The following is a 25,540-nucleotide window of genomic DNA, read 5'->3' on the forward strand; positions in this document are numbered from 1 at the left end:
GCTCGCACACATGCACAATGCATTATGGGAAGGCTGAAATGTTGGTCTTTATTCAGATTGGAGGGTTACTCTAGATTGGTGTCTGATGATTTCACAGTGGTCTGAAATGGTATTGCCCGCTGAAAAAGGAAATCACTTTGATTACCCCCAGGGATAGACTTTATTCTCAAGTAATTTATGTTTATTTCATCATATTGCCATTATTTTACTGTAAGGCGGGCACTTTTAGATTGTTTGTGAGTGGCAGGGCCAGCCATTTAATTTACATTTAATAAGAGATTGAACATATAAAAAATAACATTCTTTTCCAAATGTTTTGCAGAGACCCAGTCTATTGACAGTGGTAGCCTGGATTGACTACGAAACTCTAGCACTGTTGTTTGGCATGGTAATTACAACCTTTCACAACTGTAAATCTGTCAGAACTTCTCATGTTAAAAAAACTCCTTGTTTTGAGGACACGAGGCATAAAATGATTGCAAAGGCTGTTTTGTAACCGTAATATTTTGCAAGTTGTTGTGTTGTTATTATTTTTATAATCCACTAAGCTAAGTTCACAGTAATAATTAGTACAATCCACACACTTCCAAAATCTCCACTGAAACAAACAATAACAATCAGTGTTGATACAAGGTGATACTTTTATTTACTTAAATAATGATTTAATTTTATTTTACTTAATAAACCTAAGTTGTATATTTATCTCAATCCTTACTTCAGTATTATGTATATCATAATATTTTAATTAAGATTGTAATGTCATAATAATGTCCAGTTACCCACACAATGTTATTAATATTGAATTTCATTCTTCTTAGTTACCTACCTAATTGTCAAAATGATTGTTAATGCAGCAGACAGTAATGAAACTATGAAACAGATCAGGCTTTATAGAAATAGCTTAGAGCAAACGCAAATGAGGTGAGAAGCTGTTGATCTTGTAAAATATGCAGTCTTTTTGTTTGCCTAATAACTACAATTTTTTACCGGCCTTACATGAGATATTGTTTATCATTTGCTGTCGTAAACAATGCTATCTACTGTGGCCAGCAAAGTCGCAAACAGGATACCTGCTTTAAAAACACACTGATTGTCACATTTAGATTTCCTGTTATTGTAACATCAAATGAATTATAGAAAGAGGATGCTAAGCATATCCTGTTGAGTTTGATCATGTTTAATAATGAATTAAGCAGGTATCTTAGGGACAGTGTCAGAGACAATGTTGAAAGAATAGGACTGCATTTGCCTCTTGCATGCTCCAGTAATTAACAGTGGAATCCTGTTGTGTAATTGTTGGAAGCACAACAGAAAGTCTTTGAGCATCCAAACAGAAAGGCTTTCTACCATTTTAATGGGAAAATCTTAAAAACTACACTGTTTCAGCTGTGAAATATAAATATATATTCCCTCATCAATAAAATATTGTTTCCACCAAAATAAAAGTACACTTGATATAGCATTTATATTTCATATTTCACGTCATATTTGCTGGAAGACATTTTGTCCAACTGTGTGGTATTTTGACGTTGCCCAAGAATAGTCCATAACTTTTACATAATACAGTTTCTTTTGGGTTTATTCCAGATGATTTTGGTGGCCATATTTTCAGAAACTGGATTCTTCGATTACTGTGCAGTGAAGGTACGTTGATTGCGTTTCACATGAAATAAAAAAAAAATGCTCCCTGTTTAAAATGGTGTAGTCCTGCTATTGGGTATAATGCATTGCACTAATGTGTTGATCCAAGCATGCATTCGTGATCTCAGCACTATGTTTGGCGCTGACGCATGTCCAAATGTGATTAGTACCTCCCTGTCTGTACAACTTCTCATGCCACTTTAATAGATCAGCATGTTGTACTTGCTCTTTGTAAGGCGCTCTGGGTAAGAGAACCTGCTAAATGATGAAAATGGAAGTGGAAGTGAAATGTGCTTGTAGCCACAGCATTGGAAGGGTATCTGCAAGTGACGCAGCAGGAGATGTTCAGCCTACACTACCAGAGATGTGGATCATTTTGATTTTGTGGGGGAGGGGGGGGGACCAGATTTCGCAGCCTGATTTCAGGGTAAGACATCACTGTGTTCCAGAGTTCACAGTACCAGTTGATCCTAATTACACACATAACACCCTTATTCGAGATAGGCCGCAATGCAGGAAATGAAACAGCAGAGAAGATGCTCATTTCCTGATGTGAGCCGTCCCGTTACTCCTGGGATCAGGGCGGTCTCCGCTCTGCTTGGCAATGCAATGCATCCAGGAAGTCTGCTTTTGAAAGCCCCATCGTTCCCCCTCTGTGAGGTGGAAGGGGCAATAAAAACGATTCGTCTTTAAATTTACGGCGAGATACCAAGGCCCTTATAGTGCCACAAAATTAAATTTGTGGCAAAGGAATCTTTGTGGTGTAATGAAAGCACATAAATTGTGTGATATATGATGAAAGTATTCAAAGGCATGCAGCTGGCTTATGTTGGCTGAGGAGTGCTGTGTCCCTGATCACACTTGGCGCAAGGTGAACCTCTAAAAGAGTCACTGCGGCTTTAGTTGCATTTTTATTTTTATAAGGGGATTACAACAGAGCATTCTTCTTCTGCCTTTCAAATAATATAAGCTTTTAGACCTTCAGAATTCAAGGGGATCGCTTGAGTTCATGAATTTTAAATGGGTATCGGGACAAGGGCGAGCTGTAAAAATTGAAAGATCAACTCTGAAATAACGTTGTATCGTTAAAGATAAGAGGAGGCTGTCTACACACATTTAAATAATCCACACAGCCAAAGATTGCTTTCGAGCCCCAAAATCAGAAACAATGTTATTGATGTGTAATGACCACATAAGTACTGCCTTATTTTACCAATATACTGTACATTGTAAAAACATAATTATAAAGGAAGCATGAATCTTGATGTTGGTGGCATCTTAATTTTATTTCATGCATCCTTTTCTGAACCCTTTGAATGTGCAATTGCACAACCATCTTTGTCTAGATATACCCATCAAGTAAACATCTCACTGTGTGTATCACAAAAGCTGAACACCTCTGCTCTCGTACCCTGGGATATTTCAGATGTAATTCATAAAAAATATGCTAATCCTGATTCTCTCTGTTGAGGAGATCAGGATGCATACTATCTACTTGATATTCAAAGCTTGTATGGGTTCATTGTGAATACAACAGCAATATGCCATACAGTACATCAAGAAGGTTAAACGTTCACAGACATTATTGTGACTCTCAATCGGCTATGCAGTACTATAAATACTTTCTGCCAATGTATTGTAATCTATTGTATTTATATCTGATTTCTCCTTGTGTTTAGCAGAGTTGACCTCAATTTAAAACTAAGGGCACTCTGTGCCTGCTTATCTGCTTTGAAAATCGATGAAATGTTAGGAGCTCTAATAAAATGAAAACATTTTTCTGACTGTGTCGGGATGTTGGCATGTGTGAACGTTCGGCTGGCTACCAACCCGCACTGTTTGAGTGCTCGTCTGTTCTTAGGAAATCTGTGATTTTTTTCTTTTTTTATTCTCTTTCTCCCTACGGAGAGAATCTCCCTCTTCTACGGCTGTCCAGCACGGTGTCTTTTCTCTGAGTTTGTCAGAGTTTAGGAAGTTTTGCATCTACTCTGCAGCTTTTGAGATGAAATTCCATCACATTAAATTAGAGTTAAATTGCTGGTGAAATTTTGATGAAGGCTCTGTTTGAAGCAGTGGGGATGAGCACATTGGTGTAGATATTTTCACATCTCTCCATTCAACCCAGAGAACGTTGAGGCTATTGTGTTTTCACACATTCTCTGCTTATTATCAGTTTATTTTTTGTTAGTTTACTACTTGATTTTTTCATCAAAGAGCCACATGTACTCTTTTTTTGCATGGCTGCTCATTGGGATATTTAGATTTACTCACCAGAGAGGGGTCTTGTGAATGCTTAATGTACTCTTCTGTTGAGTACTGCTGATACAGTATGTACTTAATACCCTGTGAGTGGAATGGACAGAAAGTTTAACAGTGATAACCTCTGTATTCCAGATAGACAAGATTGTGCTTTAATGATATGCTCTAATGCAGTGCAGAGGCAAAGATTTACCAAAGACTGAGGATAAAAGTATTGGTTAAACATTCTGATATGCTATCTATCTATCTATCTATCTATTACACACACACACACACACACACACACACACACACCCACAAATACACACACAAATACACACACACACACACACACACACAGTATGTATGCCTTTACTGGCTACTGACTCCTACACCAACACAACAACAAAGAATGTTTTGATGATAAAAAGAGACATTTCAACGTATCACCGTTTCTAAAGGCTTACCGCAAGTCATGAGAAAGAAAGTAAAAAGTCTACTGACAACATTTTTTTTATCAATACAGATGCTTTGAAGAGAGGGGCTGGTGCTGAGATAAGGATAGCTATTTAAATGAGGAGGAGAAGCTTAACCAGCTGATGTGTACCATTTGCTTAAAGGTCTTCGGTCATATTTCATTCAACTTGAACAGATTTATCAGCAAGTCGTATTTGTGTTCATCTCAGTAAGTGATCTCTTGTGACCAGCTTTGATGCAATCAAGAGGTCTTAACAAAATTTTTACTAATCTATCCCTGGCCATCTCTCTCTCTCTCTCTCTCTGTCTCATGCACACACATACATTTGAAAAGCCAATTCCATATTCCAATTCAGAATTTAGCCTCACACTTACAAATGTAACAGAAAACGGCCTCTCCTTTTATTTTCATCAAATAAACGACCTTTCCGGTAAGGCTCCTCCCCCGAGTGGAGGGGGTGGGGTGAGTGAGGCGGACGGGACTCCAGAGCGGGGCGGACACTCTACCCTCTTGGTGGATCGGTGTCTTTTTAATCACGGCGGTACGATAACACGAGTGCCCCTCCCTCCACATGGGGGCTTTGATGGGGGCGATTTATGTCTGCCTGTCACTGGCTCTGTGACAGCACCTTAAATCCTACTGGCTCCGCTCCCATCTCTGGGATGTGCAACACGCGGTCTCTGTACCTCCCGCTCTAATGGTCTCTGTGGAAATGCTTAAGCGCACGAGAGCGTTGCCATCCTGCCGCGAACTGTCTTGCAGGTTGCATTATAGTACGGGATATCATTTGAGATAACATCAAACATCCGCAAATCTTTCTGATTGGAATCAGTTGGATGAATTTAGAACTGGGCATATCCATAGTTTAAAAAAACCCTTTTTGGTGACTTGTGTAGGTAAACTTTTATTAAGTGATCTGCATGAAAAAATCTCAAGGATCAGAGTACTCAATGTTTGAACAAAAGAGGTATTGCAAGATGAATAAAAGACCTACTTTCCAACAGAACCACTGATTCCTGGATTCTTTGATTTATTTTTACTGATTGGGGTGATCAATAGGCAGCAAACCAATGACTAATTAACTGTGGGTTATTTTACAAAGACGATTGTTGGCGTTCTCAGGAAGGCATATCTGCTGACATCTCCATTCGTGTTCTCCTTGTTGTGAAAATTTTCTTCCCCCATCAGGCCTACCAGCTGTCGAGAGGAAGAGTATGGCCCATGATCATCATCCTCTGCCTCATTGCGGCCATTCTCTCAGCTTTCCTGGACAATGTGACCACCATGATGCTCTTCACTCCTGTCACTATAAGGTGCTGTCCATGATTTCACGTACTTCATGCCACTCTCTCTCCCTTGTGTTTCAGCTCTTCTCATCATTTGTGGTAATATGTAGGTGCAAACAGAAATAGCATGGCCCTTTCCTTTTTTTCTTAGACTGGATTGATTGTTCAAAAACTAAAAAAAAAAAAAACAACTGAAGTTCCAAAGGAAAATTTGAGAGAAGTATTTCCAACTGGTCTCTAAATGATCAACAAACCTGCCTGCATTTATAAGAATCCCACTCACCACTTCCTTTTCCTGTCAGCTGTTCATAACATCCCTCCTCCTCATGATCTCTGCCTTTAATTTCTGTTATTGTTTATGATGTCCAAATGGGGGAGAGTCAGTAACCTCGGCTCATGGCCTAGTGCGATCCCTTCATCGGACTCCAAGCCAAAGGTCCGTACCCCTATATCCTCATTGACAGGAACGCTTACATTTCTTATTGTATTAAAATTCATTTCTACTGGACTCAGTATAACTGCACATTCATTTAGAGAGACAAATGGAACATCGTTAAACTCTCACATGAATTTAAACTAATTAACCCCCAGTGTAGTGAGATGTCTGTAGAGACTTGTATTGATGGGAAAAATCCCGGGCTTTCCTGCAATGGATTACAGTATAATTGGTCAGTGTAGCATAGATGGGGCAGAGGAAGCTGAAGGTGCTTTTCCTCAGGGCTTTTCCGTAAATGTCCTGAGCCCCTGGTGCAGCTCCAGCTGGGTGCATTCTTTATTCCAGAACGCCTCTCTTTGGCTGAAAACTTTGCTCACAGCATTAACTGCTCTTTGAATTTAATTAGAGGCTATGTTTAGAAATTTCGCTTCCACAGAAGGACTGGGAAATCCTAGGGGGTACTTTGTAATATGAGAAAGCTCCTGCGAGTTTCTCTTTTACTTTGAGCTTTATACGGAATGACACTGAATTATACCACTTCCCTCCTCCTCCTCTGCTCCGTCATCCCCCTGTTCCTTTCAGCTGATTTCTCTTTCAAACTCCATTTGCAGCCATAAAGCTGTAAAAGGCAAGGGGAATAATGAGAGAATTGTTACCAGTTATATTTTTCCTGGTCTTAAAATTGAAAGAAGAAAAAAAAAACTCTTTTGAAAACTTTGATGTTTTTTCCCAATTTTCTGGCTCCGGAGAAGACAGGACCGGAAAGCAAGGGCGATGGAGATGCAGGGGACCATCTCAGCGACAGAGCTCATGCCACCTTTTGTACCTAATAGGCTCTCTCTTCCTCTCATGCCAGCTTGTAGCCCTCTGTTCCATTGTGTAGAATCAAAGTGTGCATTTTGATCATGGGGGGAAACATCCCTTTCATATTGTAAACAGCCATGAAAAATGAGAGCTCCTTCCTTTCATCTTCTCAACTGCCTCTTTGTAAACTCTTCCTGTATTAATATGATTAACCTACTCTGCTCTAGTTTTCAAGGCCTTAAGTGTTCACTGTTCTGAATGTATTATTTGCTTTTGACAGGAAAGGCCGCACCTTTATAACTCTTTAGAGAGGAGTGTCGTAATATGCACGAGGATTACAGAACATTATGGGGTGCCACATGTGACATGAAATTATTCATTTTAGCAGCCCCCTCCCACCTGTAAGCTGAATATTCCTTGTTATATTGTTATATTCCTTGTCTATATTAGTAAATGCAAGGAATGTTAACGATGGTTATGGTAACAAAGTTTACCAATGGTGAACACATGCGCTCGATATTTGAAACCTTTAGTAAATGTGTGAAACATTTAAGAAATTGAAAATTGAATAAATGTATAAAGTATTAGTAAAATGTATTAAATATCCATGCAAATCTCTTGGTCATTCAGAAAATGATTAGAATGTTTATATAATGAAACCTTTACTAAGCATATGATATGTCAATTAAAGGCTTATGTACATAAATCATGCATTTAACTGATATATGTATTCTAAAGTTCAAATTTACATTTGAAATATTCACTAAATGATGAAAGTGGCAAAATAATTTAGGTTAAATTTGCATTTGATCTTAAATATTTAATTTTGCAACATGATATTAATATTTGAAGTTGTTATTTTGAAACCTGACAAATATGAAACACAATCAAAGTTTTGGGGATATGTGGGGCAAAAAAATGTAGTAAATCTGGGAATAGGAAAATTGCACCTCACATCACTTTTGGTAACCCACAGAAGCCTCTTGAATAAGATGTTAGGAGCTGAGATCTTTTTCATTTCAGCCTGCAAGTCAAAGAGAAGCACCTCTATTTTAATGCTTGGCAGGAAGAAGAGCTAAATTACCAGTAGCTTTGCTGTATAAAGGCTTATCAAGCGCTGCTTGTCCTGATTCTCAGTTTACAACCTTGCCCCACCCCTGTGCATGTACCCACACCCTGCCCCATGCCCCTCCCCCAGCTCATCCCTTATCCCCGACCCCAGTCTGCCCCATCCTGCCACAGTATCCACCCCCTTTACTTTCCAGGACTATTTGGACAGATTGAAGACCTTAAATCAATTTACGCTTGTTTTTTTTTCTTTTCAGCAGTCTAATCAAGACTTAAGGGCTTTTCTGTTTTTTACTTGATCCGGCAGGTTGTGTGAGGTGCTTAATCTAGACCCCAGACATGTCCTTATTGCGGAAGTAATCTTCACCAACATCGGAGGGGCAGCCACTGCTGTTGGTGATCCACCCAACGTGATTATAGTCTCCAACCAGGACCTGCGCAAAAATGTATGTGACGTTTCAACAGTCTGGGGGCAGGGATGTTAGGTGGGGTGGGGGTGGGGGGTGTCCCACTGTGTCTTTGTTTATGGATACTGTACATACTGCACATTCTTCAAGGGTTTAGTGGTACTCTGAATCTCACAGGAAGGGATTATGGGTAGCAGTTTACTACCAGTGACAACAGCTGCTAATTCTGTAGTCCTATCACTAATGCTATCTTACCTGAATAAGGACTGGTTCCTCATTTCACACTGTGGAAATACATCTACATATTCATATACATATACATATTTCTAAAGAACCTACCTCTACTCCAGAGGGATTATCACAATTTTGTAACAACAAGTTTGTAAAGCGATTGTTACATTTTTGTCTTTCTCACTCCGTCTTCCATCCTTATTGTGCTCAATACATGGCATTGACTCTCTCATTTTTAGTTCCAGTCAATTCCTTAAGACCTTTCAGCACTGGGCTGGCCATTTATGAAACACAGATTATCCCGCAAATTGATTTTTATGTGGAAAGTTCATGTTGCTGTGAATATGATTGTCAACAAATAATGTCAGCCTCAGATGCCTGGAAGTGAAGTAATGGATTTGAGAAAGCTCGGATGATCGGAAATGTCCTATTTGAGCACTGGGTCGAAGGGTCAAATCTAATCATATAACACACTTTACTGTGGCCGTGAATCACAACAAAAATCGATCTGTCCCTTTCAGCACAGGACTACATTAATTCCAGAGATCAGTAATCTGGCATTTTTTAAATCTTGTACCCGGGAAACATTCTGCCAACAAGACACACATATGAAAGGACAGAAATCTCTTAATCTTGGTAAAGGTGGACAGCATGGAAGACGAGCAGTCCGCACTGGGATGACATAGGGAAGTAGTCCTCAGTGTCCCTGACCTTTAGATGAAGAGCTAGGACTGACACAATGCTGGCGTGGCACTAACAGTTCCACACTTCGCTCTTGAGGAAGCCAGTGTCAGTTAGGACTGTGATTGTGTCGTGTCTTCACAATGTTCTCCCATAAAGAACAAGGGAGGAACCTCCGCAGTTAATGTCATCTTTCTTTCTGGTTGGGAGGGGTTCCCAGTGTGGGTCTTTCCAGTGCCATTTGCATTGCTACTGTAGTACCTGTACCAGTACCTGTTGTAAATCACTCCCTTTCAGGAGCGTTTACAGTTTTCTGATTTGCTGGCTCCCTGTAAACATTATTGAGGGAGTGGTGTAAAATAGAACAGCTATCACTAAAAGAGCAACCAGACAGCACCAGAATTGTGTGTCACCAACTATAACCCCCCTGGACAAGGAAGAATGAAAGAAAGAAGGCAAGGGAACTTGTGGAGCTGAATATCTGGTCATAATACAGCTTCCAGTGTCACGCACATGCACATGAATATGTGATCAATGCCTCACTGTCTCACTGAATTGTCCTCAGCGTGAAGTAGCTTCAGAGAGAGGGAAATATTTTAAGCATAGATGCCAAAAAATGCTTTAACAGTACATTGTAGGTAGTAAAATCATGTTGCAAAGTAAGTTGTTCATAAGTGTCTTACTGTAGTGTCTGCACTTCTAGTGCTTCAGAGTTAAGTGGCAATGTTTCCTGGGGGACACGCCACATCTTGTCACCTGGTCTCCGTGACTGGGACTGTAAACAGTGAGATGACAATGAGGCATAAATCCCCATTGCTGATTGCCTCTCAGAGCTTGACCGGCTGGGTCCACGACCACCTGGAGGTTTAAAGTGGCTCTCTGTGCCCACTAAGTGAGATCATATGGGAGCAGTATCACGCCGGAGGCACACTTATGCATGTGATCAGGTGAAATATCGCTCGCCGATTCGGCCCGGCCTCCAGGTGTCTGGCAGTAAGACCCACACGGCCAGGTGACCGTCATCTGTATACCCAATAAAATTTGATGGGCTCTGTTATGGGCGATGCCGGGACAGGCTCTGACATTTTGTGTTGGGTGTAAAAGAGAGCTGAGCGACGTGTTCCCCAGCTGTGACCCCTTGCTAAATAAAGGGAGACCGTGGTGATACTGTGATCTTCGCTGGCACAGCTGCACGCTGGCGCCACTGTGGCCCAGGAGCTGGACTGCAGGGGGATGCAGGAGGGAGCGGAACTGGCCCCTCTCTGCAGAGCATGCAAACGAGCACATGCTCGTGTGTGCGTGTATTTGTTTGTGTTTGTGTGTGTGTGTGTGCGTGGGTGTGTGTATATGCTTGTGTGTGTGTGTGTGTGTGTGTGTGTGTGTGTGTGAGAGTTTATGTTTTTGTGTGTGTGTGTGTGGGTGTGGACAGGCATGTATGTGTTCATGCCCTCAGATTCCTGTAGTACAGGGAAACTACATTAAAGGAAATCACATATTATTTTTCTTTTTCAGCTAACTACATAACTTTGTAGTCTGGTTTTATTTCACAAGTCATTTGTACAGCATGAATTTGGGCAAACTTTTACAAGCAAATCCCTACAAATTCCCAAACCACCGTATGAACCCATGACCTTCATGCTCATGGTCCTGATCCCTGCCTTAGTGCTTCTGTTGAAGAGATGGGGTCTAGGGTGGCCAATAGCATGTTATAATACAGATTCATAATTCAAAGAGTGAGAATTTCTTTCAGATGCCTTTCTTTGCAGTACTGCGTACTGACAGTGTAACCATGAACACAGCAGTGATGCAAAACCATATGAGCGTAAGCTAACTCAGCTGCACGCCACACGTGTTAATGTGCTCTCAGGGGGATTTTATCCACTGTAATTATTTACTAGGGTGTTTCTTGGCATCTGCACATTACACAAGCTAAAGCTATGTATACAGAAATTGTAGACATGATCGTGCCAAATGCGGGTGCTAAATGGAAACATACTCCTGGTGTATTGTGACTGATTCTTCATTTCTTCTACAGGTACTCATAATTTGAATACATTAAGAACATCCATGTATCAGTTATGGTTGCACTTGCAGAAAACACCCATTTGTGTATTGCACTGAGATACCCTCACATCTGGTTCTTTGTGTTTCTTTGTAATTATTGCATGCCCGTTTTAATTTGGTACCCAAACTGAATACCCAGGTAAAAATGCTTTGTTAGAGTGTTCGTTTGACTCTTCAGTTGCTTTCAACAGCACACGGTGCTCCTCTGGAGCAGCGATACTCACAGAATCAGAGCCACGCAGGCAGCTGCGCCTAATGCGCCTGTCCCGGAGTTAGACACAAGCGTTGGCGCACAAGGGTCCATTTCGTCTGTCAAGATGAATACCTGCGGTCCACTCAACACCGAGATCAATTACAGAGCCATTTCCACCAAGAACCTATTGACTACGCGCGGGAACAAACCAAGGGCTCTTTATTTGGAGACGGGACTGAATTTGTGATCAAACGCTGGCTCTCACGGCCCTGATGCAAGAGTGACGGAAACGCTGCAACCCGGGTGACACGCGAGAGCGCTCGCCTCATTATTAAGCGCATGGAAATACCTTTCATCTCGGCCTCTTTGTGAGCGGCCCGTCGCCGATTGCTCCTGGCTGTGTACGCAGAAGAGAGGGAGGCTACGGGTTCGGCTTCGGCCGCTCGTGTTGGTCCGAAAAAGAAAAAAAAATAAGAGAGGAGATCTTGTCAAACGCTGTAGAGGGTGTATTTGCATATCTTAAATAGCAGAGTCTTTTTTTGAAAAATAGGAAAACCCACACCCCAGCTTAAGTCAGACACTTAAGCCTCAATCTTCCATTCAATCCTCATAGCAAATGGAAGCTAAATGAAGCCCCTCTTTCCACACTAATGAACAGATAATACCAGTCTGCTGGAGTGAAGCGGACTGTGGTGATGAACGTTGCGTAAGACACACACACACACACACACACACCTAAAACACATCAACATTAAGCTGTGGGTTTGTTTTCCTCACAGACTTCTTTATGTATATATAAATATATACATTTTTTCATTGAGGGTCGTAATTTAATAAGCAGGTGAATTTGGCTGCCTCTTCTGCCTGGAGCTTTACCTGCTGTTACACGCAGAGGCCCAGCTGCGAGTAGGTGTGAGGGAGTTCGTCATTGTAAAAGGCTGACGTGTTGCAGCAGAGAGACCCGCGTATTGTCCCTCTCTGCTGGGCGGGTTGGCGAGTTGGCTGGCACACTGTGTCCATGGTACCTGTGCGTGGCATGGTGTATTAGGGACCTCTGCATTGACATCATCTACAGGATCTGAGCCCATCTGTTTGGATGCCACCAGACTGCTGTGGTGTTTGAGTGGCGGGCCATTCCCTGGTAACGGCTGTGTGTTTGTTTATATAACTGTTGTTGGGGGGGGGATTGCGTCCCCGGAGCAGCAGGCGGGGTGCAGCTGTGATGGGTCACCCCAGGCATAGATGGCACGGGTCGTAGATGGCTCCCTACAAGCGGCCCCCCTTGGGGTGAGGGGGCTTCAGAGTGCATGAGCTATTTCGGCACCATTTCCTGGGGCTCATAACCGAGGCGGTGGCGCGGGTGCACAGGGGCGCCTAATCAGGGCCGCTTTGTGCCCCCCGGCACCTCGGTATCGAAGGATACCACCGATGCCATCGCCGTGGTCCGCAATCTATCATCAGGCTGACAGAAAAATGAAGGGAGGGATTTTCTAAGCTTGTCAACTCGTCTGCCGCTGTCACTGAAAGTAGGGCATTAAAGAGATGACTGGAGAGGTGGCATTTTCTGAGGGCTTGCTCTGCTCTGAAAAGCAGGAAAAATGGGGAGAATGCCTTTCTGCACAGTGCTAAAATTCTCAGTCTATTACCAGGTATGATGGCCTGTGAAGTAATTGTGCTTTTTTGCAGGCAAACATATACTTACTTAGATGTACAAAGCCTGTTGGTGCAAATACGCACTTGTGTGTAGTGAGCCACTGTGTTGTTTCATGATTTAATGAAAATAAAACAGGCCCAATCCTGTGTTAACTCCCAGCAAGCACGGAATTGAGATTAAGGAGAAAACCTCATAGCTCAAGCTGAATAAGATTTATGTAGCAATGAGGTACGTAAATAGAATTAATGGGCACCAGGTAAAGCTGGCCTCTGTGTGGTTGCTCAGCCTGAGAGAAATTTCTGCATTTCTCACTCTCTGTTTACAATGGACTTGACCTGTAGAGTGACCGCAAACCAGTGTTCTTACAGCCTTTCTCTCCTGCCCTTAAACAGAATTCTGCAAGCGGCCATCAGTGACATTGTGGTGGGGGAATAGCCATGTCTGCTCTCCCGGTTTTGTGAAATTCATTCCTTTCATTATTGCTGTATGTTCTGTTGCAAGGTGCACATCCGCACTTCCAGCGGTGCCCGGGACATGATGCAATTGTGTCAGCAAGAGAGGATTTGGTGGTGTTATCTGTTTTTAGAGGGTTACGCTGTAAGCAGGCAGGGTTTTTCCGGGGATGTAAGCCCTGAGACCTTGCCAAATGCTCGCTGTGTGGAGCAGAATTATAACAAGCAGGCAATTACAATCATCCTTCCCCTCCCTCATTGAGTTTCAGCTTTCTTTATGTAATTTCCCAGAAATAGTCATACATCTGTGTGGTTAACAATGTACAAAAGCCCATATTTCCACTCTGTGTAATTTACAAAAAAGCTATTCTGAGATAAGGCTTTAGGAGAGTCATTATTTGGATCATGTTTCTGAGGGACAAAAAAACATTGTACATATGTACATTCATCTTTGGTGACATCATGCATGCACGCTGTGAATATTTCTTTGTACACGCAATCTTTAATATCCTGTAAGCACGTAAAATTTAGAGGATTATAGTTCTAGCCTTCTATCCGAATTACTCAAATTATCGCAGCAAGCCATTCTTTTCACAGTTTGAACCTGATCCAGAAAAGAAGGCCAGCATGAAAATGCTAATGTGCTCTGTGGCCATAGTGGAATTATTCTGTACGTAGCACTAATTTCCCTACTCGAAAAACGAATTTCTCACAGACACCTAATTGTTCGCAAAGAAGCCTGCCAGCCAGGTTAATTGGAACCCCATAGGCTGACATCATTATGTAATTGTAGCCCATTCTGTTTTGTCTGTTTCTGATGGACATCCAGTACATGAATGAAAAATGTCCAGTGTAAGAGTTGAGTGAAAATATGAAGCATGCCATGTGTTCGTGTTTTTCATTTTGCGTGTTTGCAGGGGATTGACTTTGCGGCCTTCACTGGGTACATGTTCCTTGGGATCTGCCTGGTCCTGCTCTTCTCCTTCCCCTTCCTACGGATGCTTTACTGGAACAAAAAGCTCTACAACAAAGAGCCCATGGAGATTGTGGGTGAGTTGCAGTGCTTGTTTCCCATTTGTGAGGAGGTAGCAAGTGACACACTGTTTTGAGTTACTTTGTGAAAACGGTTTCTTTTTTATAACACAGCGACACAGGGGTCATGGCCGTAAAAGCTTTGATGTTTAATAACCTGAGACAAAAATGCAAGTCGACCACAAAATCCATCTCTTTCGTGATCTTCATCTGTTTGTCCTTGGTAACAACGTGAAGGACTTCAGAGGCAAAGGCAAAGACTTTATGTGGAATTGACTGACTTCCTGGAGTGGGATATTTGAAGATTTTTTTCATACTTTGTACTCATTTAATCTGAATTTAGAATAGTCACTCTCATCACAGTGACCTACATCTAGAAGATTAAAAGTGTATTAAGTGCCACACTTAAAATCCAAAATGGTTACTTCACAGGCATGTTATTTGGTTTATAGGTGAAGTGATTTTAATAGTATGGAAAAATCATGCAAACTGATGGATTATTTATTAAAAGCACCTGCTATGCAGTAGTGAAATACCCTCAAACTGTTTCTATGAGGGTAGTATGTCCCCCTCGAGGAATCTGCATTGGAGCAAAACACAACGTTATCCAGCACTTTTGCTACTTGGATATTGCAAAAATGATAATAAGAAATATATATGCACACATTAACATTGTGGCTAACTCCTGGATTTGGGGTGGAAACTGATGCCTGATTAACAGGTGCATTAGCACTGAGTTTGTGTTTGCAGTGACATTGGTTACCATAGACCTCGTGAGAAAACTACAAAATAAAGTCAAATTAGCTTGCATTATTGTTTGATAATAATTTATGTCAAATTGACAAATTGACAAAAGTGAGATGCTAGGAAGAAATAACCACAAAATCCCTGCATATTTCATTCATTCTGGGATGATCATAATTATGGTGGGATATGAACGTGGTTTAGTTCTGGGCCAAAACTGTGATAACTGCCCATGGGAATATTGCATTCATTTGTGCAGTCTAAATCTGAATCTGGCCACGTTGCCCATTTCAACATTTCACTGAACGGACACTTTACGTCATGATGAAACCCAGTTTTACCCTCACACCGTGTTCACAATATTCCAGCTATTACATGGGGGACTGCAGTTATTGTTTCAAAATACTGTGTATGGTGTTCATAAATTACGATGGCAGTTACTGCCTGTGGGTCCCATAGTTTTCATTCCTTGAGCGGAGAGCAAAAACCCTCCTTCAGCCTTGGTGTTGCGTACGTGAGATTCAGTTGCTTGTAAACGAATTAGTGACTTGGGGATAGAAAGTGTTATCGTAGCTGTTGGTCAAATGGGACCCACTGAGTGCAATCTGTATGTGAAGGTGCTAACACAGTCAGAGTGCCTCATCTACAAGGGCAATACTACGGTTCACTGCCTCCTGCCTAGATCAATTTAACCCTGAACTCAGAGAACGGGACGTATTCATTGGAGAGCTGTGCACAGTGTAGATAGTACATTAAAAAAGACAACACCATGAGAAGAAACACAAACCTAATCCCAGCCACCAACAAAACCATACTCTGGAGTCTGCAAACTCTCAGATTGTTGTACTTGCAGTTTTTGTTTTCTTTCGTCCTGATAAGAACAGCACTTTCATTTATTCTGGCAAGACAGCGTAGCGTAAGGGTAGGAACACAGAATGTTCTGCGGCGTTTCAGCCATACATCACCAGGTAACTCAAACTTTCAAAACCTTTGTAAGATTTTTTCTTTGAGATGGCCTACTCTAGCCCATCTTCAGCTCATCCAGGGCTTGGCACGAGATAAAACTGTTCATTTCATGATCCTGACCATCTCAATCATCCCTATTCTAATGCTGTTTAAAAACCCTGCTGGTAAGAACAGAGCAGTCCATTTATGATAATCAATCTGGGCTCTCTTGCAACATGTTGTGTGGCACTCAATAGAGCATAATGGGGAATAATTAATGAAATGAGTGTTCAAAGCACCCGGCAAGTAAACTTTTTTAGAAAGTTTAGCTAAGTGCCTGGATACCAGTTGACATGACAAGTATAACAAATATGCTTTCAATAGATGAAAAAAGGGCTTTTTTTGTCTTACAGTAGCCTTAAGATGAATGAAAGAAATGCAGCTGAGAAATTGGGCATACCACAGCCTGCACTTTCTTAAGATTTTGTGAAGAACTAAGGAGGCGTCATGTCATGAAAATGAATGCTAACAGGCAAGGCACCATGGCGCCAATTGTCATAGACACACTGAAAAATAATTAATGTGAGTCAAAGTATCATTTTATGTTTTAATCCAGTCAAAAATGTTGACTGCGCTGTGGCATTGTAACTACCATGAGTAATGTTATTTTTGTTGTATTTCATAAAGAAAGCAGAAAAACACTGAAGATTTCAAATGTGTTTATATGTTTGAAGAGCTCCTGCTAAAGAAATTTCTCAATTAGAGAAAAACGTTATTTAAAAGATAAATTCCCATTGTACCCTTTCATTGGCTATGAATTTATTTCATTTATTTTTATCATTGCTTTCCAGTTTTCACCCTGTTACAATTGCCGGTTGTTCAATAGATTCATCTCACTGTGACATCCTGTGCACCCATGCAGCAATTCTGGGACATGGCCAGGGCAGTCCTCTGAGAAGCTCATATGCCAGCAGTGATTGCCCTGTTCCCTGATATCATTGAGAAGTCATCGTTGGGAGAATTACAGGCACCTGTTGAATCACAGGATGAAAGGGCGGTGCAAACCTTTGAACTGAAGCTCTTAAAATTGGAGCTTATAAGAGTCAATGATTAAGTGTGGTTATAAAATGCGATTCTTATAAACAGAGTGCATCATACATATGTATCATATGTGTTTTACCTCAAAATGTTTGATAACTATGACATTAAAATGTATTCATCTGGTGAAATATGTCAAATGCTGAAAAAAGTTGACAATATAAATTTTTGCAGTGTTTATCTTGCCTAATGCCAAAATAGAGGCCTTTGTTAAGATAAAAAACAAGGTTTTAAAAACTAACAGAACATATAAAACTCTTCAAAAACCAGCCAATATGTGCATTGAGTCAGAGGAAGCTCATTTTGCGCAAGCAGCAGTTCGTCACTGTGAGTGACAGCTGTCATTCTCAGTGCGAGTCGCGCCCCTGAATGAGTCCTCCTTCTTGCCAGGTTTGTAATTCCTGTGAATATGACTGAACGCAACCTGCAGCCTTACGCCGGGGAGGCAATTACTGCTCTCTGAGAACTCTGTTCTGAGAAGTCTGTCACTGCTCAGAGCCGGCATTCTACATCCTTTGCACTTTAAAATTGAGATCCATTTCGTTTGAGCCCGGGTCTGCCCTTTTGCTGGGGAAGCCCCTTGGAGACTCACCTGGGGACAGCTGAAGGCAGAGCAGCCCAGGGGCTGATTGCTGTGAAAAGGGAACAAGTCCTGTTGTCCTTCGCCATAGAGGCTTTTGTCACTCAGCCCCAGGTCCCTTCATGGCTCCTTTATAGCGTTCTGTGCCCAGGTGTACTTGAACTAGGCTGTGCTGTTGAGACTGTTTTCCACTTCTCATCACCTGTAGGCTCTGGATCCAGTAAGGATACTTGAACTCAGTAGGGCCAGGATGTGATTACATCACATTTGGTGGACGTAGGTGTATTTATGGAGTCTTGTCATATGATTAAGGAGGAAATAGCCTGGTGCAATGGCATGTAAATAGTTTAGGATATTTCTTTGGTTTGGAGACCTAAGAGAACACCAGAGTAACCACTGAACATGTCCAGCCAGACTGAGACATTGACCACTGCATGGGAGGAGGAGGCCACTACACTTGTGACCAAATGGGCAGAGAGTCTCTCTGAACCTGACTGCACTTCAGGATACTGCAGTGGAAACCCAGGCTGCTTTTTAAATGGACCTGTGTCCACTGAGGCCATCGAGCTGCTCAAGGAAACGCGCCACTACAATCACGAAGAGATTCATGTGTGACCTTGCCATGCCAGTCCTGTCCTCCCTTCATGCCCTGTTATCGCGGAGTTATCGCTGAGGCATTGTGGTTAATGTGACACATTACAATAGCACATTTCCCACCAGCTAATCACAGCAGGTGTTGTTGGGGGCTTGCTAATGCCACTTATTAGTCAGTCAGTGGTTTTGATTTGATTGAGTTGACTACAGATCTGCCTGCATACCCAATTCAAAGACTGCCCCATGGAAGTTATGATGCATTTTTGTAAATGTTGAAGGTTTTTCTTGGCAGCAAAAGAGATAATATAGGGGGTGTTTCATATGGAGTCAGTCCATTCAGCAGTAAGAGGGAGACTACCTCTGACTTTCACAAACAGAGGTAGAGCTGTCAATCTATCACATCTATCATGCAGTCAGTCAGCCAATCAGTTGGTCAATCAATTTATCAGCACATTTATATCTTCTCCAAAGAGACAGAGTATTTTGCGGAACATCCTTTCCTTAAAAAGAAGAGCAGACTAAGTGAATACTCTGTGCAGCATTCACACTTTCTACTCAAAAGCAAAGCCAAGTTCAGATCTTATCTCTAACCACTACCTCTACTGAAATACACTTCATTTAAATGTAACAGGTTGAAAAGCCTATTCCTGTGCTGTCACTCCTATGGTGACCCACAGTGTTTCGTCCGAATAGGATATTCACTGACTTATCCAAGCAGGATATCAGAATAACAACTCACTTTTAGACCAACAAATAACACTTTCATATGAACAATGGCGGCAGTGAGAAGAAGATAGAGTATTTCTTCGATGTTATTTGAAAACTGTTTCAATGGCTGAGATCCACCGCAGAATTCTCAAAATCTCAGAACTTCTAAACCGCCAGACCTCTCTCGCCCTCTGAGCCTACAGCAGTGGGCTGGAGCGAACGTCAGGGAGTCTTGGTTCTGCTCGGTCTGCGCCCACACGGCCGCGCCCGTTGATTTCCTGAAAGCCGGCGAGGGGGTGTTATTAGCGGCTGTGTGAGAGGAAGCTAAGCCTAATGACATCCGCTCGGGGACGGGAAGGCCAGCTGCTGGGGCCCGCAGAGACGCAGTGGGCTCCGGGGCTGGACCAGCAGCCACCGCCGAGCCTGCCAGTAGCTTGATGCAGATTAACCCCTACCCATAAAGCTGGCCTGCCATTCACCGAAGCAGGGGCGCGAGGGTCATGGGGCGATATCGGCCGGCCTGCCTGCTGGGATTGGTAATTGTGTAGGTTTGCGAACAGCGTGTTTCTTCCTATTCTAATTAGCCCCGTTTAGGGGCGCCGCGTTGATAATGCACCGGCCCCCCTTCACAACGGGGAGACGTGCATCAGGCCCCTCGATCTTCAGCGGCGGCAGCAGCGGGCTTTTGGGCTGCAGCTGCTGCATTACCCACTCAGGGCTCCGCGAATCCCCTACTCCGCGCGGCGGGATTAGGCCTTCAGCGGGGGTCGAGATAACAATGATGGAGAAGTCACATTTACTGGCCAGTGCGCACTCTGTTTACATTCTCAGCGTCGGGCCCACGGCCCCTCCCTTCAGCCACGCGCTCACTGAGAGCCGCTGCGCTGAAAGCTTCCACTCGACTGTGGCTGACTGGCCGCACGCAGGCCTTCTGCCACCATTAGTTACAGCACGGCTAAAATACAACGCGGTCCCTTTACCGCTGTGGTCTCTGGTACGAGAAATAGGAAAAGCACCTCAAATTCACGGTGGAAGTGGATTCTTTCACAGTCGCTGTTAAACTGGGATTTAGAAATTGGATTTGAGCGTGCGATCCGAATATACATTTTTGTCAATGTGTTGAAAAACACAAATCTGACGCTTAACGTTTTAACTGAAAACAGTTAGAGTTTCATGAACATTGCTGGGCAAATCAATTTTGAGTCTGTTTAATCTCATAAAGATTATCCAAGGTTATCATAACAGGAGTAATTAAAGCCAATGGGATAAAACCGGCGTTGTAACAGATTCTGTTTCGAAATGGAGAATACAATTATCCAATACACAGTTATACAGAGCTGACTGTATTATTGTTCTCTACTCTCTCCCTAACGGCTCCTCTGTGTCTCTTGCCTGTAGAGTTAAAACATGAAATCCTGGTTTGGAGGCAGACTGCTCAGCGCATCAACCCCGCCAGCCGTGAGGAGACGGCGGTGAAGTGCCTCCTGATGCAGAAGGTGCTCAACTTGGAGAGCCTTCTGCGCAAGAAGCTGAGGACCTTTCAAAGGTGACTGGAGTTATCATTGTTCTCTCACTGAGGGCATTTCTTTAACATACTCTTACTTTATACAGTGGGATATTTACAGAGGCAATTCAAAGTGTACCTTGCTCAAGGGCATGACTGTGGTGTCCCACCTGGGGTCACAGTCTCCTTACTTTCCACGACACACTGCCTCCTCAGGTGTGTGGCCCTGGGGCATGAGAGCATATACACTGTGTACCGCAGCTCCCAGAGGATTAAAAATACACAGCAGTTCAGTGGCTCAATAACTCGGGTCACAGGGCACAAAGTGCCTGGAGTTTAAGTTTCAAGTACTTACAATAACTGCTGCATAGCCTTCAGCATTGCCCTTGAAACTTAGGCAGCTATCCTCGCATGACCCCGACATATGCTGATTTGGTTCTTGGTGCCGAAGGCAACATTGCTCTGAGGTGGGACAATTGAGGCATTCTATTTTTCTTTTATGTTCCCATAAAGATCCGTAAGTTAGGTTTCCAGAGTGGCAGGGCGTGTTTAAAATGTTTAATTACAACCCCCCCCGTCAACCATCCTTACTTAAATGGCCTTTCGATGCTGCCATTTTTCAGGCAAATTTCACAAGAAGACAAAAACTGGGAGAACAACATTCAGGAGCTGCAGAAAAAGGTAAGCAGTAGTGTGGAAAAAAGCAGCCAGAGACAGGTATAATGCTGATCCACTCTGAACAAAGCCTGATTCCCCTCCAGTGTTAGCATTAAAGCTAATCTCTCTGTTCTGATTGTGTCTGAGTCCTGGCCTTAAGTGTGTAGGGCTGACACTGGAGAATCATGCAGAGTGCTGTCAGCTCAGAGACTTAGGCTACTACAGATTTTCTCTTGCTGCTGAAATTCTACCACACTATGCACATGCTCGCAGTAGTAATATTATTATTATTAGTAGTATTTTTTTCATTTGGCTGAGACTCTTATCCAGTATGATGGAGGCTACTATGAAAAGTTCATATAGTGCATATTGTTGCACCATGTTTAGCGCTAACACACATTGTGCTAGTACACACCGAGCCATAACACGGAGTTCACTTGGCGTTGAGGTAATATAGTTTCATTCCACCCTACTACAATATCACATTATTGCACAAAGTAGACACAAGTGCTCCAAGCACCCCCCCGACTCCTACTTTAAAGTACCCTCTGCAGAAAATGGCTCTCGGGGTTCCAAATCTGCAGCTGTGACCTCATTAACAAAGGCTGCAGGATTTTCGCTGAAAGCCGACACCTAACGGCGGATTCATGTCGATGGTTAATTTTTTTTTTTATTATTGTCCCTCTTCCTTCCCTGTCCCTTTTCACAGCACAGGATAACGGACAAGATCCTCCTGGTCAAGTGCGTCACGGTGCTGGGGATGGTCATCTTCATGTTCTTCCTCAACTCCTTCGTCCCGGGCATACACCTCGACCTGGGTGAGCAGGGGGTCTGCCTCGTCATTACCGGGAGAAGTTAATTATTACGAGTCCCCGGCGTTGTTTTCGCGGATTCGCAGTGGAGTCACGGGCCGCGGTCTATAATTACGCAGCATGACTTCCTTCTTCCCGAGTGAGCGCTTAAAGAGATCCCGTAATAACAGGATGGCAGGGAGGATGGAAGCAGGACCTGGCATGGATTAGTGATCGGAATCTGCAAAATATTTACACGCTCCCCAGATGAATAGCCACCGGCTCAAATAAATTTAGACACCATTGTCTGAACATCCACAATGTCACACGGAATGCCTCCAAGTTTGCCTGTGAGCGCCACGAAAAGAAGTGCAGAAATTGCTATGCTAATCAGCCAATTTCTCTTGGAATGTTAACGCATGCATGTATTAATCTGTCTGCTTAGCAGGGCCATAATTCTGTTTGTATCTGGGTGTTGTGCGCGACAGAAAAACAACTTTAATCAGATATGGAACTGCAGGAGGTCATGCTGTAAGCACAACAGGAAAGTTTTCCTAAACACTATTACCAATTATGCGGCGTCAGAGGAGCGCTCTTTTTCATTGTCGCTCGTGGGACGTCGTCCGTCTCTGGATCAGTCGGCTCTCTTCAGAGCGTTCCTCTCCATCTCTGTATGCCTGAAGGTCACCCCACTAATTGCCAGTGCTATGCTTTTGTGTTTGTCACCAGCACTGGTTTGTCACTGGATTTATGTCCTATAAAGCAAAGGTAAGGACGTGAGAGGCTCCCCTAAAATGGCATCCATGTTACTGTTTTGCTTTAGTGCTGGGCAGTCGGCTCTTTTTTTTGTGCCGTTACATCGACTTCATTTGTGTCCTTATTTTCTAGAGGAGAAGGCCCCGCAATTTTGTATATCTAGTTTGTCTGAATCATCAAATGCTCACTGCCTCGGATGCCCGGCTTTCATTTATCCCTCTCAGTGTGGAACAGAGATTTCCTCAGGTGCATGAGGCGATGTCTCGCTTTGTGAAAGTGCACTCTCCCTCGCTCTCTCTCTCACTTTGTCATCACTCTGGCTCTGCTGCACCTGTAGCAATTGTCTCAGGACACAGTGGTATTCCGAAGCGTTAGGGTGTGGCGTTATGAAAGCATCAGGCAGGCGATGTAATGCTAAATTCAGTGCCGCGGATGCGATTTTGTCAGCCCGACAGTGTCCCTGACATATGACTCTCACGCAGTTGCACTATTTGTAAATACTTTCTACCAGTTGTGATTTGAAGAAGGCTTTCGCCTCCCTAATATGAGTGGACTGTGAGGGGGAGGTAGAAAACAGATGTTTTGTTGGCTGGAAATGTGAAAGACCCGTGGCATGTCGTGTTTTTTCTCCTCTGAAGAGCAGCACGGGCTCTCTCTCATTAAACCGTGCGGTTTGAGACCAGGACAGGATAGCGAAGACAGTGCTTATAAATTTGGAGCAGATATTTTCGAAATGGGCTGTAATTAAAGCCTCATTAAGCTGCCACTGGCTAGATTTAATTTGCTCTTTTGTAATGTGAGGTCATTCCAATGTTCTCTGCTGTACAGAGATAAAGACAGGTGGCAATTTAGACCGGATCTCGAACTTAGACCATCATGCATTGCCCTCATATTTTGTGTTCCTGCACCCCCCTTTTTTGAGAGGGGTGTGTTTGTGATCCAAAGATTTCAGCATGTCTGCTTGTTATTTAGGCTTCCAAGATCTAAGGGGAATTCTTTTAACAAAGAAAGAAAATCCATAAGGACCGGTACATAGTCATTTGTCACAAATAAAAAAATACTGTCAATGGAAAATACCTTGTGAAGGTTGAAAATGAATCCTTAACAGACTATTTAAAGGTGTGAGTATAGCCGTATCTATCACTTCTGGCATTTTGCAGTGAATTCTTGGAAAAGAGCGCACTGGCTTTAAATAAACAACAGAGATGGGATGATATGCAGAGCACACTTTGGAGCTTTGAAATCTGCTGGGCTGTAAATGATAAATTATCCTATCAGCTCGCTCAGACTCCTCCACGAGGAGTTTTTAATTGGAGAGCACTTGTGGTCTGCCGTGTCTCTCTTTCTCCCCACGTTAGGGGGACACCACAGGGGATATCAGCAGAGACAGGAAATCAAAAGTTATAAAAAGACTCACTTCTTAAACTTATGTTAACTTAGCTTGGTACAGAAGTGTTGCGCACCTACTGCAGGATCGGCCTATACTCCATCGTGTAAATAAGAAAAATGGCAATACTGTGCAGAACACACACACGCACACACACCCCCATATGCACACATACATGCATGCATGCACACATGTGTGTCCATACACACATTTACAACTACTCGCAAACAGACACACACAAACACACACACCACACACACGCCCACTACACACAAACACACATGCGTACACACACACCACGCTCACACACGCATGCACGCATATACACGCGCACACACACACACACACACACACACACACACACACACACACACACACACACACACACACACACACACACACACACACAAAACCCCCTGGTGGTGCATTGTGGGCCTGGGGCACTTGTCTATTCTCGTCTGAAGGAGAGTGGCCTTTGAGATGACACCTCTTTCAACAGAAGGACCCCAGAAGTCAGTAACACCTTCAGCAACAGCTGTGTTCCCTGGCCATCTGCTTGCGCTCCCAGTCTGTAATGAGCTCTCTGTGTGTCTCAGTGCCGGCTCATCCGCAGGACTGAAACACCCTGTCTAACTCACTAAACACACCCACTAAGCACCCTTTACCCATGCAGGCAGAGCGCTCAGGATCCATGGAGGGGACCTCTGCCTGTAGCACCCCCCCCCCCCCTCCCTGTCCCCCCCTGTCCCCGCTCTCATCAGCTGTGAAATGATTTCCCCCAGGTAATCACTCACACTCACCTGGATAATCAAATTTCGCCTGAAGTGGCTGTGTACGACCTCCCCCCAATCCCTCCCCCGCAAGCACCCCCACCACCCCCAACCCCCCTCCCCTTCCTGCTTACCAACGATAGCCGGTAATTTCGGGCAGTGGCCGTTGCCAACCCTAATCCCAGCGCCGGAGTGTGTGTTTAGAATGCCGTGCCTGCATAATGAGGGCTTGATTAAACTGGCCAAGCTTGACCAGATGAGGTGTCAATCAGTCTCTCGCCGGAGCTACTTGACTCAATCTGATTGTTCTAAAATTAGGCCCTGGGGTGGCTAGGTGTGAT

At 43.3% G+C, this 25,540-nt stretch overlaps 1 protein-coding gene across 1 annotated transcript in view; it reads left to right on the plus strand.

The window, feature by feature from the left end:
- oca2 (oculocutaneous albinism II) overlaps nucleotides 1-25,540 on the plus strand; it is a 79,383-nt gene that overhangs the window by 24,820 nt on the left and 29,023 nt on the right. Inside the window, exons 10-17 of the mRNA XM_036545995.1 lie at nucleotides 323-388; nucleotides 1,588-1,644; nucleotides 5,546-5,670; nucleotides 8,259-8,397; nucleotides 14,551-14,683; nucleotides 20,733-20,880; nucleotides 21,462-21,519; nucleotides 22,205-22,313. Of these exons, the coding sequence (XP_036401888.1) occupies nucleotides 323-388; nucleotides 1,588-1,644; nucleotides 5,546-5,670; nucleotides 8,259-8,397; nucleotides 14,551-14,683; nucleotides 20,733-20,880; nucleotides 21,462-21,519; nucleotides 22,205-22,313 (835 nt within the window). The remainder of the gene's footprint in view (nucleotides 1-322; nucleotides 389-1,587; nucleotides 1,645-5,545; nucleotides 5,671-8,258; nucleotides 8,398-14,550; nucleotides 14,684-20,732; nucleotides 20,881-21,461; nucleotides 21,520-22,204; nucleotides 22,314-25,540) is intronic.

Source organism: Megalops cyprinoides, chromosome 14, assembly GCF_013368585.1.
Source record: "Megalops cyprinoides isolate fMegCyp1 chromosome 14, fMegCyp1.pri, whole genome shotgun sequence".
Classification (NCBI taxonomy): domain Eukaryota; kingdom Metazoa; phylum Chordata; class Actinopteri; order Elopiformes; family Megalopidae; genus Megalops; species Megalops cyprinoides.